The 18,606-nt window shown below is 37.0% G+C and overlaps 1 protein-coding gene across 1 annotated transcript in view; it reads left to right on the forward strand.

Annotated features, from left to right (window-relative positions):
* The window catches only part of LOC109184611 (probable leucine-rich repeat receptor-like serine/threonine-protein kinase At3g14840), a 23,856-nt gene extending 5,645 nt beyond the window's left edge, over positions 1–18,211 (forward strand). Inside the window, exons 2-25 of the mRNA XM_019334632.1 lie at positions 10,600–10,709; positions 10,806–10,983; positions 12,826–12,897; positions 12,980–13,048; positions 13,132–13,203; positions 13,325–13,396; positions 13,500–13,571; positions 13,649–13,717; positions 13,786–13,857; positions 13,978–14,052; positions 14,153–14,221; positions 14,352–14,420; positions 14,556–14,621; positions 14,730–14,798; positions 14,881–14,916; positions 15,035–15,069; positions 15,177–15,553; positions 15,638–15,833; positions 16,068–16,202; positions 16,590–16,708; positions 16,828–17,038; positions 17,232–17,463; positions 17,563–17,713; positions 17,821–18,211. Of these exons, the coding sequence (XP_019190177.1) occupies positions 10,607–10,709; positions 10,806–10,983; positions 12,826–12,897; positions 12,980–13,048; positions 13,132–13,203; positions 13,325–13,396; positions 13,500–13,571; positions 13,649–13,717; positions 13,786–13,857; positions 13,978–14,052; positions 14,153–14,221; positions 14,352–14,420; positions 14,556–14,621; positions 14,730–14,798; positions 14,881–14,916; positions 15,035–15,069; positions 15,177–15,553; positions 15,638–15,833; positions 16,068–16,202; positions 16,590–16,708; positions 16,828–17,038; positions 17,232–17,463; positions 17,563–17,713; positions 17,821–18,144 (2,943 nt within the window). The 5' untranslated portion in view covers positions 10,600–10,606 and the 3' untranslated portion in view covers positions 18,145–18,211. The remainder of the gene's footprint in view (positions 1–10,599; positions 10,710–10,805; positions 10,984–12,825; positions 12,898–12,979; positions 13,049–13,131; positions 13,204–13,324; positions 13,397–13,499; positions 13,572–13,648; positions 13,718–13,785; positions 13,858–13,977; positions 14,053–14,152; positions 14,222–14,351; positions 14,421–14,555; positions 14,622–14,729; positions 14,799–14,880; positions 14,917–15,034; positions 15,070–15,176; positions 15,554–15,637; positions 15,834–16,067; positions 16,203–16,589; positions 16,709–16,827; positions 17,039–17,231; positions 17,464–17,562; positions 17,714–17,820) is intronic.
* The last annotated feature ends 395 nt before the right edge of the window (positions 18,212–18,606 follow it).

The following is an 18,606-nucleotide window of genomic DNA, read 5'->3' on the forward strand; positions in this document are numbered from 1 at the left end:
GCTACAGAATGGAGCATACTAAAGCTCTTCCCCAGCTAGTCGGTGACAACTATGCATATTGGAAGGTGCGCACGCGTACTCATCTCAAAGCACAAGGTGAAGCAGTATGGTGTATCATTGTAACAGGATGGGATCATCCAACCAAAGCTAGTTCCAGTGAGGATGAAACTCGAGTGACGAAACCTGAAAATGAATGGACCCAAGCTGAGAAAACGAGTGCTGGACACAATGATAAGGCACTAGATATTATTTATGGGCTAATTCATGAAAGTCAGTTTCCTATTGTTGCAGGCCATGATTCAGCTAAAGGTGCATGGGAAGCACTAGAGGCTACCTATGAAGGCACATCGTCGGTAAAACAATCGAAACTGCAATTGGTACAGTCAGACTTCGAGGAGCTCCGGATGAATGAAGATGAAAACATCGTGACCTTCCACACTCGTGTGCAAGAGCTAGCAAATCGAGCTATGGTCCTCGGAGAACCGTTCACTCAAGAAAAGTTGGTGAAAAAAATTCTACGATCACTGCCACCTCGGTTCCGGATGAAAGTTACAGCAATCCAGGAACATGACGACTGGGAGAAAAAGACTGTAACACAACTAATGGGGAATCTAAGAACTTATGAGATGGAAATCTTAACAGATCACACACAAAAAAAAAAAAAAACAAAAAACAGTAGCATTTACCGCTGAAGAAAATAATTGTGCACCTGACTTAGATGAAATAGGTGATGATCCAGTTGTATTTCTTACTAAACAATTTTCTAAACTTTTGAAACAGGTGTCAAAAGGTTCACGAAACAAGAATATGCAAAAGGGGGCGTCATCATCTAAAGCGAGTTCTAAATCCGGTTCATCAACCTTCAAGTCTTCTGGTTCACGTCCAGGACAGTCCAAAGAGAAATCCACCAGTAAAGGGATCAGATGCTATGAATGTGAGGGCTTCGGACATGTACAAGCAGAGTGCCCCACCTATCTTCGACGCAAGAAATCCATGTCAGCAGTTACTTGGAGTGATAATGACTCGGACGGTGAAACAGGAGGATCTGACTCAGACGAAATTTCTGGGAATTTTGTTGCTTTTACTGCACATATGGCTGCTAAACCGTGTCATGAAGATGTTGCTGACTCAGAAGGAGGCGAGTATAATTCTGCAGAAGATTTAGAGTCAAGTGAATCATCTTTTGAAATTGAATTTAATAAATTGTATCCCAAATGGGCAGCACTAAGAAAAGAAAATCGTAGATTAACTAGTGAAATAGGGATTGTAACAAACGCAAAGAAAGTGTATCAAACTCAAATAGCTGACAGGGATCTACTTCTCAAAGAGGCATTGGCCCGAGAAGAAAGACTGAAACAAGAGGTACAGACTCTAAAGCAGGAGCTGAACACCTACAAACGCCAAATCCAAATGATGGATACCACGTCTACTCTTGATGAGATCCTTGAGTCTGGAAGAAAGACATCTACAAAATCTGGTCTAGGATTCACAGGAAACAGCTCAAAGGATAAAATAGTGTTTGTCAAAGCGTCAGGTCCTGGTTGAGGAGATATTCCAGAATCTAGCACAACGACACATCGCGTTGGTACAGTAAGATCACTCAAGCCGTACTATAAATCCTATAATCCAGTATGTCATTATTGCAGGTTACGGGGTCATACCAGACCGGAATGCTACTACTTCTACAAGGATCAAAGAATCGAGAAATTCAAACACAAGAACATTCAACCCTTTACAAGACAAATCTGGGTGAAAAAGACAAATTATATCTCATTCGTATCTTTCCACTCTAAGAGTACAGGCCGAGAAGAAAAATGGTACTTTGATAGTGGGTGTTCACGTCACATGACAGGAAATGCTAAATTTCTGAGTAACGTAAACACAAGCAAAGGTGAAGTTACCTTTGGCGACGGTATAAAAGGACAAGTCACTGGTATAGGCACGCTAAACGTAGTTGGTCTGCCAAAACTGGAGAAAGTTCTACTAGTCAAAGGACTTCATGCAAATCTTATAAGTATAAGTCAACTATGTGACCAGAACTGGAACGTGAGCTTCAACAAAAATAGTTGCAGTGTCTTAGACAAAGCAAATCAATGTGCTATGGAAGGTACAAGGTCAACTGATAATTGCTATATTCTTACTAACAATATTTTGTGTTGCAGGATCAATGTAGATGAAACTGAGCTTTGGCACCAAAAGCTAGGACATCTAAGTTACAGACTTCTTGACAAACTTGTGAAAATCGAAGGTGTTCGTGGATTACCCAAGCTGAAAGTCAAACCAACCATATGTGGTGCATGTCAAGCAGGAAAGCAAACCAAATCCTCTCATCCAGCGCAGCACACTATAAACACAAGTCACTGCCTGGAACTGATCCACATGGATCTCATTGGTCCAACTCAAACAGAAAGTGTTGGAGGTAAGAAATACATACTAGTTTGTGTAGATGATTATTCTCGTTTTTCTTGGGTTACCTTTCTCAGGGACAAGTCTGAGACCCTTGAAGCTTTCAAAACTTTGGCATTAAAACTCCAAAAAGAAAGAAATGAGCCCATCATTCGAATCCGAAGTGATCACGGACGAGAATTCGACAACAATCTGTTCGATACCTTCTGTAACCAAACAGGAATCACACATGAATACTCAGCTCCGAAAACACCTCAACAAAACGGAGTTGTTGAACGGAAGAACCGCACAATTCAAGAAATGGGATGAGTTCTGCTCAATGTCAAAGGACTACCTCAAATATTTTGGGCAGAAGCTGTGAACACTGCATGTCACATCATCAATCGGGTCTATTTACGTCCAGGCACGAATCAGACTCCGTATACATTATGGAAAGGTAAGAAACCAAACATTAAATATTTTCACGTTTTCGGATCACGCTGTTTTATCTTGAAGGATCGAAACCCTGTCGCAAAGTTTGAAACAAAAAGCGATGAAGGCATCTTCCTCGGCTACTCAACGAACAGCAGGGCATATCGTGTATACAACAAAGTTACCAAAACCATTATGGAGTCCACAAATGTTGTAATCGATGATCAACCAAGTGATATTATCACAACGTCTCAGCCTGGACCAATGACAGAACCTGACACAAGTTGTCCAGAACCTAATCCAGAGTCTCCTATGCCATCTCCCTTGTCAACTCAACCAGAGCAAGAAACTGAGTCTGAGTCTGAATCTGACACTGATCATGGTAACATTGATATCCCTACTCGCATCCAGAAAACTCATCCAATACAAAACGTAATTGGAGATCCTAGTTCCGGCGTAAAAACCAGAGGTAAACCGAAACGTGATTACCTTCAATTAGCGGGATATTCTTGTTATACCTCACAGATCGAACCAAAGAATGTCAAAGAAGCTCTAACAGACCAACACTGGATCAAGGCCATGCAAGAAGAACTGGGGCAGTTCGAACGAAATAAGGTATGGTCTCTAATTCCCAAACCTGACAATGTCAATGTTGTAGGTACCAAATGGATCTTTCGCAACAAAACCGATGCAGCTGGCAACATTGCTAGAAATAAAGCACGACTTGTAGCCCAAGGCTACTCCCAAATTGAAGGAATCGACTACGACGAAACTTTTGCCCCTGTTGCACGGCTAGAGTCAATACGACTACTCCTATCGATTGCCTGTGCCCTAGAATTCAAGTTGTTTCAGATGGACGTTAAAACAGCCTTCTTAAATGGCTATCTCTCAGAAGACATATACGTTGCTCAGCCAAAAGGGTTTGAAGATCCACATCATCCAGACTATGTCTACAAATTACAAAAAGCTCTCTATGGCTTAAAACAGGCCCCAAGAGCCTGGTATGAAAGACTTACTCAATATCTTCTTCAGAACAACTACAAAAGAGGAGGATCAGACAAAACGTTATTTATAAAACGATCAGGTAAACACATAACAATTGCTCAAGTGTATGTAGATGATATCGTTTTTGGATCCACACAACCAGGAGAGACAGACCAGCTAGTCGAGGTAATGCAACAAGAGTTTGAAATGAGCATGATAGGCGAACTAACCTATTTTCTTGGACTACAAGTAAGTCAAACTAAAGAAGGGATTTTTATTTCGCAAGAAAAATATGCAAAAAATCTTCTGTCCAAATTTGGGCTTGAATCTGCAAAGGATGCCCGTACTCCTATCTCTACGACTTCAAAATTGTTCAAAGATGAAAAAGGCACATCTGTAGACTCCACTATGTACAGAAGTATGATAGGCAGCCTATTGTACTTAACAGCCAGTCGACCAGATATTATGGTAAGTGTTGGTATGTGTGCACGCTATCAAACCGATCCAAAAGAGTCACACCTAAAGGCGGTAAAGCGTATTATAAAATACGTTAAAGGCACGATAAATTATGGTATTTGGTACTCGAACGATACTAATCTGAATCTTGCAGGATACAGTGATGCTGACTGGGCAGGAAATGCTGACGACAGAAAAAGTACATCCGACGGATGTTTTTTTATCGGAAAAAATCTAGTCGCCTGGCTAAGCAAAAAGCAGAACTCGATTTCACTCAGCACAGCTGAAGCTGAGTATATAGCGGCGGGTAGTTGTTGTACACAATTACTCTGGATGCGTCAGATGTTAGCTGACTATGGTATAGAACAACAAAGTATGACATTGTTCTGTGACACCACCAGCGCAATCAACATCTCAAAAAATCCAGTCCAGCACTCCAGGACGAAACACATAGACATCCGACACCACTTTATTCGTGAGCTAGTCGAAGAGAAAGAAATTATCTTGGAATATACTCCAACAGATAAAAATCTTGCAAATCTATTCACCAAGCCGTTAGACAAATCGAGATTTGAACTGCTCAGAGCTGCCCTTGGTGTTTGTAATCCCACAGCTTAATCATCAACAACGGTACAACAAATAATCCTTAATTATTTTTTTAACGTAGTTGTTGTTTTTTTTGTTTGCAGGAAAATTCTAAAACTCTCCATCTTAGTTTTAATTCTTCTCACCCATATACCTTCTTTTTCCTTAATCGGCTCGGCTACCTTATTTATCTATATATTAATTCCACCATTACATAATATGTATTGAAATATTAATTTCAAACAACTTCCACCACTCTCTCCTAGTATGAGTCTACTACTACCCCTACAAACTAGTCACATCACTCATCCCATCCATCACAACTTTTAAGAAGCTCATTAATTAAAAATCCTTCTTGTCTTACTTGCTCTTACACGCCAAACCCACACCTTTCATCTTCATCTTTACCACTCTCAAACTTTGAACCTTCAACAATGGAAGACGACAATCCTTTCGCCATTTTCACAACCAAATCCGAAAGATTGGAGTTTTTTCGACACATCATCAATGCTGAATCTCCACTTACATCTGATGATACGGATCGAGTTCTCGCAACGATCAAGCAACATGCAGGCCTTCTTGAAGGACTTTCGGACAGGGAAATCAAACAGATCCAAGCTCTGGCTAGGTTCATATCTGTGGAGCCGTGGACTTTTCCGGCCGAATCAACCAAACCGCCTCCGCCACAATCTGAGTTGAATCTCTCATCCCCGGAAACCATGGTAGTCTCTTCACCTTTAGATGAATTAGTTTCTGCTTCTCGAAAGCTAGATTTCAACATCTCTTTGCCAAATCAGTTTGTGTCCACCTCAAGTGAATTGTGTGCCCCTTCCATTCCTTTACAAGGTGATCCGTATGAGTCTTCTTCACATAAATTACCTGAAAATCTTGTGCCTTTATCTGATTTAATGCATGTTGTGTCATCTCCCTTCACCATTCGTAATATTAATCAATATGTGTCTCCCATGGTGTGTGTTGCATTCTCTATTCCCATAACCATCCCAGTCTCGAAATCAGCAGAGGTCACCATCCCTGTACCCACCTCACATGATTCTGTTCCCATTATCTCTGTGCCCGTGGGCAAATCTTCCCGAAAAGGGAAAGAAAAAACTACTGTTTCAGGTACAGCCGAGAAAAGAAAAATTAGAGCATTGGAGGATGTTGTCTACTTGTCTGATTCCAAGCAATCAAAAAGATGGTCCACATTGCCACCCAGAATGACAAGATCCAGATCAGTTTCAGGCCCAGTACCAAGTCCGGCCCCTGCACCTACAACTGCTACTGCCCGCTCTGGCTCAAAGATGAAACAACCCAAGAAGAAATATCATCCTATTTTATTGTCTCCAGATTTGATGTCTGACTGGAATGTTCATGCTACTAGGGATTTTATTCTGGAAAAATCCATCAATGTGGAGAAATTGACAGAAAAATGCAACATTGTGCCTATTTTGCGAGATCAATACCTGCTTGCGTCACTTGTTCATATTGGTCCGTACTCCAGATGGCTCACTGCCGAGTTCTACACAAATTTAACATTGGATACATTTTCGGAGGGGTCACCGCGATTTCAACAAGTCTTTATTCGGGATAAATGGTATCCCTTAAGTCCGGCAGCGATTAATTCCTATTTGGGTACTCCAAATCATCAAGCTGCTCCTGACCCGAGTCCAAATCTCCTAGCCGCTGCTCTAACTCACAACAAGGTCGTCACTTGGCCAAACACCGGACTTGAAAGCTTAAAACTCACCACGGTCTACTCTGGTCAGATCGGCAACGTAGTTGCACTTTCCGAAACCCCGGTGAACTTTGGTTCGGAGACCGGTGGTGGCATCAAAGGGTATATCCCTACGATGAAGGTACATGAGACGGTACCTTGTGGATTGGTCGAAAGACCATGGAAATTCAAGATGTTGAATTTCGAAGGGTTGTAACTTAAAATGTTGTACAACCTAATGATTCTCGGCATGTCATGGTTCTTGACCGAGATGGTTCCTAGTGGAAAGGAACATGAGTCTAATGCTCAAACCGTTAGCATAGTGAGGATTTGGAAATATTTGGTTTTCCTATGCCTAAACTATGTTTTGAATGGTTTGTGTGACTCGTTGTGGGAATCTTTGGACCTAAAGTATAAGAGTGATGACGCTAAGGCAAAAATGTTTGTCGTTAGCCGATTACTTGAATACAAGATGGTGGATTCCGGGATCGTCCTAAGTCAAGTTGACGAAGGAACGATCGTGAGTGAAGCCTTTCAAGTGGAACCTAGTATCCATTTGTTGCCTTTGGGCAGAAAGGACTTCAAGAAGCAATTCTACGGAAAATGCTTCAATTGTAGCATTATGGGTCACAAGTGGACTGATTGTAAAGCACTTAAGAGGAAGAATGATTATTCGGAATCTAACGTGGTGCGGCTCAATCAGAATGAGTCCGAAATCATCCTCTCGGCAATGGTGACCGAGGTAAACCTGGTTGGTTCGAACCAAACGGAATGGTTCATTGATACGGGCGCGACCCGACATATGTGTTCCAACCGTAAGTTGTTTACTACCTTCGAGATGACTAATTGTGGAAAGGTATGGATGGGAAACTCTGCTCAGTCTACTGTGATAGGCATGGGCAAAGTAGTTCTCAGAATGACCTCTGGGAAAGAGCTGACTCTGAACAACGTCTTGTACGTACCGGAGCTACGGAAGAACTTAGTTTCTGGTTCATTGTTGAACAAGAATGGCTTCCGGTTAGTGTTTGAGTCAGATAAAGTTGTTTTGTCGAAATCAGGAATGTACGTAGGCAAGGGTTATGTGCAAGATGGGCTTTTTAAGCTTGATGCAATAACCGCGATTAATAAAAGCGTTATTAATTCAGCCTACTTACTTGAGTCTTCGTGTTTGTGGCACGGTAGACTGGGTCATGTTAATTTTAATTCTATACGTAGATTAATTAACTTGGACCATATTCCTGCATTTCAAGTTGATAAGCACAAATGTGAGATTTGTGTTGAGGCAAAACAAACAAAAATTCCTTTTAAATCGATTGAAAGGAAAACAGAACCAATTGAGTTGGTTCATAGAGATGTATGTGACTTTAGATCAATAAAATCGCGCGGTGGTAATAAATATTTTATCACGTTTATCGACGATAGCACACGATACTGCTATGTGTATTTGCTTAAGAGCAAAGACGAGGCCGTCGATAAATTCATTCTTTATAAGAATGAAGTGGAAAACCAACTTAATAAGAGGATTAAGAAGGTTAGAAGCGATCGAGGTGGTGAGTACGAAGCACCTATTGGTGACTTCTGTGCAAGTGTAGGTATCATACACGAGCGTACGGCACCTTACGCACCTCAATCGAACGGTGTTGCCGAACGGAAAAATCGCACATTGAAAGAGATGATGAATGCGATGTTGATAAGTTCGGGCCTACCTCAAAGTATGTGGGGTGAGGCGATTTTGACAAGTAACTACCTTTTAAATAAGGTTCCCCGCAAGAAGCTCGATAAGACTCCTTATGAGCTGTGGAACGGTAGGAAACCTTCTTACCAGTACCTGAAAGTGTGGGGGTGTCTTGCCAAAGTTTTGGTGCCAACACCTAAGAAAATAAAGATAGGTCCTAAGACGGTGGACTGTATCTTTATTGGCTATGCACATAACAGTAGTGCATATCGGTTCTTAGTACACGAGTCTCATAATCCGGACGTACATAAGAACACGATAATTGAATCAAGGAATGCATCGTTCTTTGAAGATGTATTTCCGTGTAGGCCCAGTGAGGGACCTAGTACGTCGAAACGAGCATTCGACGAGGCTGTGGATAACGGCAGTGGAGGGTCTGAAATAGAACCCGAGCTCGAAGCTAGACGTAGCAAGCGAGTTAGGATTGAAAAATCCTTTGGTCCATATTTTCTGACGTACATGTTAGAATGTGATACGCATATTATAACTTGTTTACTAGAAAATGAACCGGATTTTCTGACATGTTTGTTAGAAAACGAGCCTCAAACGTATGTAGAAGTTGTGACTTCTACGGAATGACCAATGTGGAAAGAGGCTATAAAGAGTGAAGTGGATTCTATCCTACAGAATCACACTTGGGAACTACCAATGGGTTCAATATAAACGAAAGTGACAAGTGTGTCTACGTTAAGGAAACGATAGACGGTTATGTCATTCTTTGTTTATATGTTGATGATATACTCATCGTGGGTAGTAACGATCGAATGATCAAATCTACCAAGGACATGTTAAATTCGAGATTTGACATGAAGGATATGGGTTTGGCAGATTTAATCCTTGGGATTAGAATCGTGAGAAGACCTGATGGTCTCGTGTTAAGCCAATCTCATTATGTTGATAAAATCCTTGCAAAGTTTAACAAGGATGATTATCAAGTGGCCAGGACTCCATTAGATACTAACGTTCATCTGTCCAAAAATCGCGGAAAGTGTATCTCTCAAGTAGAATACGCTAGGATTATTGGAAGTTTGATGTATCTAATGAGTTGTACCAGGCCTGATATTGCCTTTGCGGTTAGCAAACTCAGTAGATATACGAGTAACCCCAGTGATGCGCACTGGAAGGCAATAGTGAGAGTTATGAGATACTTGAGGTATACTTGAGGTATATAGGGGTGGGAGTTGGTTCGGTTCGGGTGATACCCGAATTTTATTTCGGATATCCAAAAATTTCGGGTGATGTTTTTGACACCCGATATCCGAACCAAATTTAATTCGGATATGTTCGGTTCGGGTGAAATTATTTTGGGTTTACTTCGGGTTAGTTTGGATATACCCAAAATATTGTTTTATCAATTTTGAGTTTTTTTTTTTAATGAATTTATTATTTTATTATTTATATTTTTTTCATATACTATCAAACTAAAAATAAGACAAATACTAATAATAAACTAATAGACTTTTAAAAATTAATTTATTATTAATTATGAAATACATTTAAAACTAAATATATAAATTATATTATTATATTTATAATAAAATTTCGGTTAGTTCGGATTTCGGGTCGGGTGTGGATAAATTTTTAACACCCGATATTCGAATCGAATTTATATTCAGATATACCAAAATTTAAAATATCCAAACTGATAACTATTTGGGTTTACCCAAAATTTAAAATTCAGTTCGGATTTCGGGTGTTGGTTCGAATAATCCGAATTACGCCCACCCCTATATATATATATATATATATATATATATATATAACCATTAGTTTAGATTTTTAATTAAAATGATTATTCTTTATTTGACATTTTAAGTAGACTTGTACCAAAAAAACATGGATTTAAAACCCACAAATACACATATGTCATTAATATGACAATGACGGTCATTCAATAGACCAAAATTAAAGAAAAATGAATGTATCTTTCTTTGTAGTGACTAAACCAACGGCCAAGCACTAAATATTGGACGATACGATTTAAGATTCTATCGTGCACCAAGGGTTACGCCACTTGCTCAAAACTCATTATATTGGCATCAGCCAAACAGTAATAAGGGCATAAATATCTCATTCTGGTCCACTTCCCCACAACTAATTGTAACTCTATCATAGTATCATGTACTCTATTTTTGTTCGGGTCAGTTCAACTGGTTATAGAGGTGAAAGTTTAGAAAAATAGGGATCGAGTCTCATCAATGACAGTGAGGAGCTTCTTGTGGGTATATATATATATATATATATATATATATATATATATATAATGACACACGCATATATATGTAAGGAAAAAACTGAAGCTGAGGAGTTCAAGCATGTCAGCCTCCATGTTCATAATCCTCATACCAATTATACTCTCCTTCTTCTTTTATCCAATATTTCTTGAAGCACAGAGTGGGCATCTTCCTCAACATGAACGTAAGCTTCATCTCTCTGTTCTTTTCTTGCTGATTATGAATTACATGCAAATTACATATTTATTAACAAGTAGCTTTTTTTGAATGAATATGGAAGTAAATGCACTTAAAGAAATAGCAGATCAAGTGGGGAAGAAGGATTGGGATTTTAGCCTAAATCCTTGTGGCAACAACTCCAACTGGTTGGCACCACAAAGCATAGATACACCTCTCTACACTAATAATCTCACTTGCGATTGTAACTTCCCTGCTGGTATTTGCCATGTGCGGCTCATGTAAGCTCTTCCTTCTACCCAACTAGTTGCCTTCTACCCACTCTAGTTGCCTTCTCAAGTCGCCGAGAAGGCAACCAGACTGGTTGCCTTCTCTTGCGAAGGAGAAGGCAGACCAAACAACACGGGCGAGGTTTCACTAGTGTTTTTTTGGCCAGAATATGGTCGGACTCCCGCCGGAGGTTTGCCGGAACGCTAGTCACCAATTGATTTTTGGGTTAATAATATGTTTAAGGGTTTAATTAATTGCACGCTTTTAAAGTTGAAAGGTCTAATAATTGACTTTTTGATTAAAGTTTAATGGCCTATTTGACCATTTTCTTTTTTTTTTTTTTTTTTTTTTTTTTTTTTTTTCTTTTTTTTTTCTTTTTGAAAAAGACAATTTCCTTTAAATAAAAGTTAATATAATAATATGGTGAGAAAAATGAAGAGCAATTATATCATGGACCATGGTCCAAAAACGGAGCCGTTTCTTTAAGTAAAGAAATAGCTGACGTTACACTTTAATGGAGTCTGTATTTTTTGTGTGTTAATTATAAAATAAAACTATAGTTTATCTAAAATGAAACCGCCTCACATATTGTTTTTATATTATCAAATGAAACTGTAGTTGTATTGAAATGAAACTGCAGTGTATATAAAATGAAATTGAATAACAGTTTCACATATATGAGTATATATTGTTCAGTGAAACTGTAGTTATATCAAAATAATACTGTAATTGTGTTGTAATGAAACTATAGTGTATATAAAATGAAACTGAATAAGAGTTTTACATATTTGATGTATAATGTCGAATGAAACTGTAGTTATATCGAAATGAAACTGTAGTTGTGTTGAAATGAAACTACAATGTATATAAAATGAAAATGAATAACAATTTCACATATTTGATTGTATATTGTCTAATGAAACTGTAGTTATATTGAAATGATAATATAATTGTGTTGTAATGAAACTATAGTGTATATAAAATAATGGATCTGAATAACAGTTTCACATATTTGAGTGTATAATGTCGAATGAAACTGTAGTTATATCGAAATGGAACTGTAATTGTGTTGAAATGAAACTGCAGTGTATATAAAATGAAACTGAATATGTTATAAAAACAGAGTTACTTTTTGCGAGACGGCACGAAACGGCACCGTTTTGATGAATGGACTACAATACATTGTGGACTGTCCACAATAAAATTTGCCAAAAATGAAAGTACAAGAATGGGACGGGGGATCAATGAATTAAAAAAAAAAAAAAAAAAAAAAACCATTAAAATTATGCAAATTATATCGTGCACCAGGGCGCACAATGCATTGTGCGCCTTGGCCAAAATGACGTCGTTTTGGTCATATTTTTTTTTAGAAATTTTGTTTCCCGTTTCTACCGTTAACTTCTAAAATAAAAATCTCATGTTTCGAATCTACATAAACTCATAACAGAATACACATAATCTAACATAATACATAATACACATAAATTCATAACATAATACACATAAACTCTTAGCATAATACACATAAAATCTGACCATAAAAGACGACGTCGTTTTGGTCCGGGCGCACCATGCATTGTGCGCCCTAGTGCACGATATAACGATTGTTAAAATTAAACGCTGATGGTTTTGACCCACTATTATTGGATAAGTAATAATTCAGTTTTTTTTTTTTTTTTTTTTTTTTTGACATTTACCAACCACTCTACAAACAATTGTCAAATTATGTAACATAATCATGATTAAGCTAATTGCCAAACAACGCAGATACTTTATGTTGTATAAAGATGAATTTGCTTAAGGTTACTAGTGTACCCTCATGGTTCTAATAGTCTCTATGGTTGTTTAAGCAGAAATTTGAGGGGACAGGATCTGCAAGGTGTCCTCCCTCCCGCCTTGGTGAAGTTGCCATTTCTCAAGAGAATGTACAAACACTTTCTACATTTATGCAATAATCACTCTTCTTATTCATATTCTTTGCTTGATTATTAGTATTATTTTCTTTAGTGACCTCAACCGCAATTACTTAAGTGGTACAATTCCCCCGGAATGGGCTTCTATGAAGCTGGAACTTGTGTAAGTTGTGTTGTGTATTATAACCTAAGCTATATAAATGTAAGCCATCTGCTAGTCCATGCTAAAGAAGTAAAGATTTGCAGATCTCTTGCTGTGAATCGATTGTCTGGGCCGATTCCAAAATACTTGGGAAATATAACAACGCTTACATATTTGTATGTTCTCTTGCTCCTATATATCACTCTACTTACACAAGTAAAACTTTTGTTTAACTTTTTATTATGGGGAACTTATTGTTTGTGTTTTGTTCTAACAACAAATTAAATAAACTTTCAGGAACTTGAAGTACAATATGTTCAGTGGAAGTGTTCCACCTGAGCTTGGGAAACTTGTCAACTTACAAAATTTGTAAGCCTTTGTTAATCAAATTAAATAAAAGAATCTTTCTCATCATATATGGGCTGAATTTTTTTTTCTTGTTTGATGATTTCTTCTTTTTCGCTTTCTGTAGCTTTCTTAGTGGTAATTATCTCACAGGTGAATTTCCAAAAGAACTTAATGCTCTCACAAATTTGATAGAGTTGTAAGTAATTTGTGATGAACCTCTTTTCTTGTTTCCTCTACACTTTATGCTCACTTGTCATGTGTTCATCAATGCAGTAGGCTCAGCAGTAATAACTTCACAGGGAAACTGCCTAGCTTTCAAACTTTCAAAAACCTTCAAAAACTGTAAGCACTCAAATCTAACGCTCTAAAATTGAAAACATTTCTTATCGACAAGCATATATAATTGGCAGAGAGGTTCAAGCAAGTGGTTTTGAAGGACCCATACCAAAAAATATTTCTGTATCGACAAGCTTTATAGAACTGTGAGTTAAGATTTCTTTTGACAATTTAGTTAATATTCATACACGTTTTGTTTATAGTAGAACTTTCTATCGTTACGATCCACATACTAAAATGTAATTGTGAATAACATGAATCTGCAGTAGAATCAGTGACCTAAATGGAGGTGGTGTCTCCAGATTTCCTACATTAAAGCACATGACAAACATGACAAAGCTGTGAGTAATGCCTTTTCTTTTTAAAAAATGACCTTAATATAAGTTTCATAATTCCACTATGAAGTGAAGTTATTTACGCAAAAAATAATTTTGGGTGCAGGATGTTGAGGAGGTGTAATATTTCGGGGAAGATACCTGATTTAGCTAATATGAACAGCTTGCAACAACTGTAATTTCTGCAACTAGAATTTTCTCTTCATCCTTCTCAGCTGTAAATTAATGAACTATTAGATCTATTTTTCTAATATCATATCATATATTCTCTGCTTTACTGTTCTGTTATGATATTGAGTTTGTAGAGATTTGAGTTTTAATAATCTGGAAGGAGGGATTGATGGTCTTCAGGGTCTTGATAATCTGCAGTACATGTGAGTAACAAATCCATTTGATGTTAACCATTATGCACAAGAAACTTCCATTCTAAACTAATAACCACTCTTTGTTGTTTTTTTAATTTTTATTTTTCAATTTAAATGATGAATTGAATATTACTTGCTTCTTAGGTATCTAACGAGCAACTCATTCAGTGGGCAAATACCTCAATGGGTTCTAAATCGAGGTTCCACATAGTAAGTTCAGTCTTTAAAGTTAGTTATATATCCAGTATTGTACATGAACTCTTTTCAACTACTGTCGTCTAAAAAAAGCACTAATAGAATTTAAACAATGACGTACAGTTATACAGATCTTTCTTACAATAATTTTGAGGAGAACTCTTTGTCGCCAACTTGCAATCGGGAAACCCTGTAAGATTTGGGTCTTTTATGCATTACTCTTTCAAGTATTCCTTCAAATATGGTTGATTTTAGCTTTCTCATTTTGCTTCAGAAACTTGTTCAAAAGCTATAATGGAGGAGAAAATGGGTAGGTTTTAACATCCTCTAATAAATTAAAGCGTGAATATAGTGTAACTCTGATCTTAAAGTAATTTAGTCTCTAAATTGAAGATCTCTAACTTTACTTACCTTTTGGCTTTATATAGAAAATTTGGAAAGTGTCTAAAGAATTGCACTAAAGGTTAGTACATCATATCACAATACTTGCATCATGTATCCCTTGCTTAGTTGAGTTGAACTTCTTTCACAGTGCTTTTTTTTTTTTTTTTTTTTTTTCATTTTGTGCAGATTGGTATTCATTTCACATCAATTGTGGAGGAGGCAATGTTGTAATTGGTGGCACTACATATGACGCAGATAAAGATTCATCGGGCTATGCGAGATTTGTTTCTAACAAAGAGAACTGGGTAACTAGTAATACGGGGTACTTTTGGGATAGAACCTTAAATTTATCTGACTATACAACAACAAATATATCAGTCATCAAGGGAAAAGACTCTGAAATCTACCAGACGGCTCGTTTGTCTCCTTTATCTCTGACATATCAAGGACGTTGTTTAGCAAATGGAAACTACAATGTGAAACTTCATTTTGCAGAGATAATTTTGAGAGATGGTAGATCTTTTCGAAGTCTTGGTAGACGCATATTTGATGTTTATATACAGGTCGAATAAGAACTTTACCGTTTAAACTGATCAATTCAACCACCGAGTGATGTGCAGTTGACCATAGTGATTTTATGGCTACAGGGTGAAAGGAAATTAAAGGATTTTGATATTGAAACTGAAGTACAAGGAGTTGATAAGGCCTTGGTCAAACAATTTAAAGCAATAGTCAAAGATAAAACTCTTGAGGTGCGGTTTGAATATGCTGGAAAAGGAATAACAGCAGCCCCAATTAAAGGATCATATGGCCCTTTAATATCTGCCATTTCTGTGGAATCTGGTAATATTAGTGATGACTCCCATATAATAAATCAATTAGAGTTTTAATAAATAGCATATATAGTTGATATATTTTGGCTTTTTAAATTTTAAATGTGGTTATTATTTAGTTATTTTTAGCCAATTTTGCATATTACTTTTTCTTTGTTTCTGTTTTTTCTTTGTTTCTGTTTAGTGCACATAAATATATAAAAGATATCTAACTCACTTTCATCCCCTTCCAACAAACCTGCAGATTTCAAACCTCCCAAGAACAGAAAGACTTTAATCATAGTTGTTGCTATAGCTTCTTCTTCATTTCTTATTTTCACAATCCTCTGTTTTGCTGGGTCGAAGATCTACATTAAAAACAAGACCTCAAAGGAAAAGGGTAATATTTGCATCTACTTTTAATTACTTTCTAATTTTGCACGGGAAACTTGGACATTGTGACAATTTGTGCATGCATTAGTTCGTTCAACTCTTAGTGGGAGCAGCCTATTGGCCTTCTTGGTTTTAACCGGTCAGCTATGGGTGACTTAGATTGGCTTACCTCCTTGTGGTCTTTTGCTGGCTAATTTTCCCGCGCACACCTTAAGTAGTAACTGCGGGTTTCTCCTGTCATCCCCAAAAAACAATAAATTAGAAATATCTAAAACGTGCCCATGGTTGCTCTTGGCATCACAAAACAATCATAAGCTTGTTGATAATGTGCCTTGCAGATTCACACAATTTTTTTTAAAAATTTTTTTCATTAAAAGTAATTTTCTTGGTGCAGAACTACAAGGCCTTGAGCTAAAAACTGGTCTATTTACCTTCAAACAAATTAAAGCTGCTACAAACAACTTCAATATTGCAAATAAGATCGGAGAAGGTGGTTTTGGACCTGTATACAAGGTATAGAGAAATACAAATATCCACAATATGTCAATGTGCTAATTCATAACTTTTGTTTTCAGGCTTACTATAGATGCTTATGTTGATAATCTTGGATTTTCCCTTGTGTATAAAATTAGGGTACATTATTGGATGGTACAACTATTGCTGTAAAACAACTCTCAACCAAATCACGACAGGGATACCGTGAATTTTTGAATGAAATAGGCATGATTTCTTGTTTGCAGCACCCTAATCTTGTGAAACTTTATGGGTGTTGTGTTGAGAGAAAACCATTGTTGCTGGTGTACGAGTACATGGAAAATAACAGCCTTGCCTATGCTCTTTTTGGTAAATTTGAAATCATAATTTTATTATTTCTGTTGCCACTCACAATTTTTTTTAAAAAAGCCAATAATATGAACAAAGACATTTCAATTCGTTGTCTATATACAAGATATATATCCTAATAGTAGAAAAGTGAGGATTTAGTTTATTTTATCAAGATAAACATTAAGTATTCTAAGTTAATAGCCAATAACAGGTTCAGAAGAGTGTCACATAGACTGGCCTACAAGACAAAGTATTTGTGTTGGTATTGCAAAAGGTTTAGCTTTTCTGCATGAAGAATCGGCAATAAAAGTTGTTCATAGAGACATCAAGACCGCCAATGTTCTTCTTGACAAAGAACTCAATCCAAAAATTTCTGACTTTGGTTTAGCTAAACTCTATGATGATGACAAGTCACACATCAGCACAAGAGTTGCTGGGACAATGTAAGATGTTAAACAAATTATTGTCCATTTTGTATTTCGATCAAGATCCATCATGCATATAGTTGTAAGAAATTGTTGCTTTCTCCATTTTCTCTATAGGGGATACACTGCTCCTGAATATGCATTATGGGGCTACTTAACATTCAAAGCTGATGTCTATAGTTTTGGGGTAGTGGCATTAGAAATTGTTGCCGGGATGAACAACATGAAGTATCGTCATGACGAGGAGTGCGTTTGCCTTCTTGATTGGGTGAGATTTCAAGACTACCAAGCTCATAGATTCCAAACCTTCAAACTAAGTGGCATAGTCTTAATACTTTACATTGTTTTGTTGTATCTATCTATGCACATTTTTAGGCACTTGTTCTTCAAGAAAAAGGAAACCTATTGGAGCTAGTGGATCCAAGATTGGGTTATGATTATGACAAAGAACAAGCACTCAGAATGATCAAAGTGGCTTTGCTTTGTACTAATCCTTCCCCTATGCTTAGGCCATCCATGTCTGCAGTAGTCAACATGCTTGAATGCCATGATGATATTCTCAAGAACAATTCCAATCTACGCGAATCCAATTTTCAAGAAATCAGAGATCATTATGATGAAATGCCAGTCGATTTAAGCGAGTCTTCCTACAATGTAAATTTTTCTTTAGATGCAAATCAACCATCGTTATATTTGTAGTAGCTAGTCGTGTGGTTGCATTTACTTCAATCCTCTAGTTTTCATTTATCTAGTTTTCCATTCTCCATACTCTATTTTCAAAGTTTAAAAATGTATAAGTAAACACATTTTCTGTTTTCATTATCGTATTTTCAATATCTCTAAAAAATTGGAAACATGTCTAGTTAATAAACTCTTCTTATTTCCTTCCTTCCAAAGTTAAGGACCTTAGCACTATTACCAAGCAAATTAATGTGCATAATTCTGTTTTTATATTTCAAAAATATCTTCAAGGAAAAATAAAATAGCTAAAAGGGATAACCTTCTGAGAAACAAATATTCTATCGGGCAAGATCTAAAATTTATAAAACAAAGAGGGAAAAAAAACCTTAGCGACATTTTAGTAACTTTCTCGATCCAATTTAAAAAAACTGCACTATCCAATATTATACGGTGCACTTTACAATATTATACCATATATTT

Source organism: Ipomoea nil, unplaced genomic scaffold (assembly GCF_001879475.1).
Source record: "Ipomoea nil cultivar Tokyo-kokei standard unplaced genomic scaffold, Asagao_1.1 scaffold1266, whole genome shotgun sequence".
Taxonomy (NCBI): Eukaryota; Viridiplantae; Streptophyta; class Magnoliopsida; order Solanales; family Convolvulaceae; genus Ipomoea; species Ipomoea nil.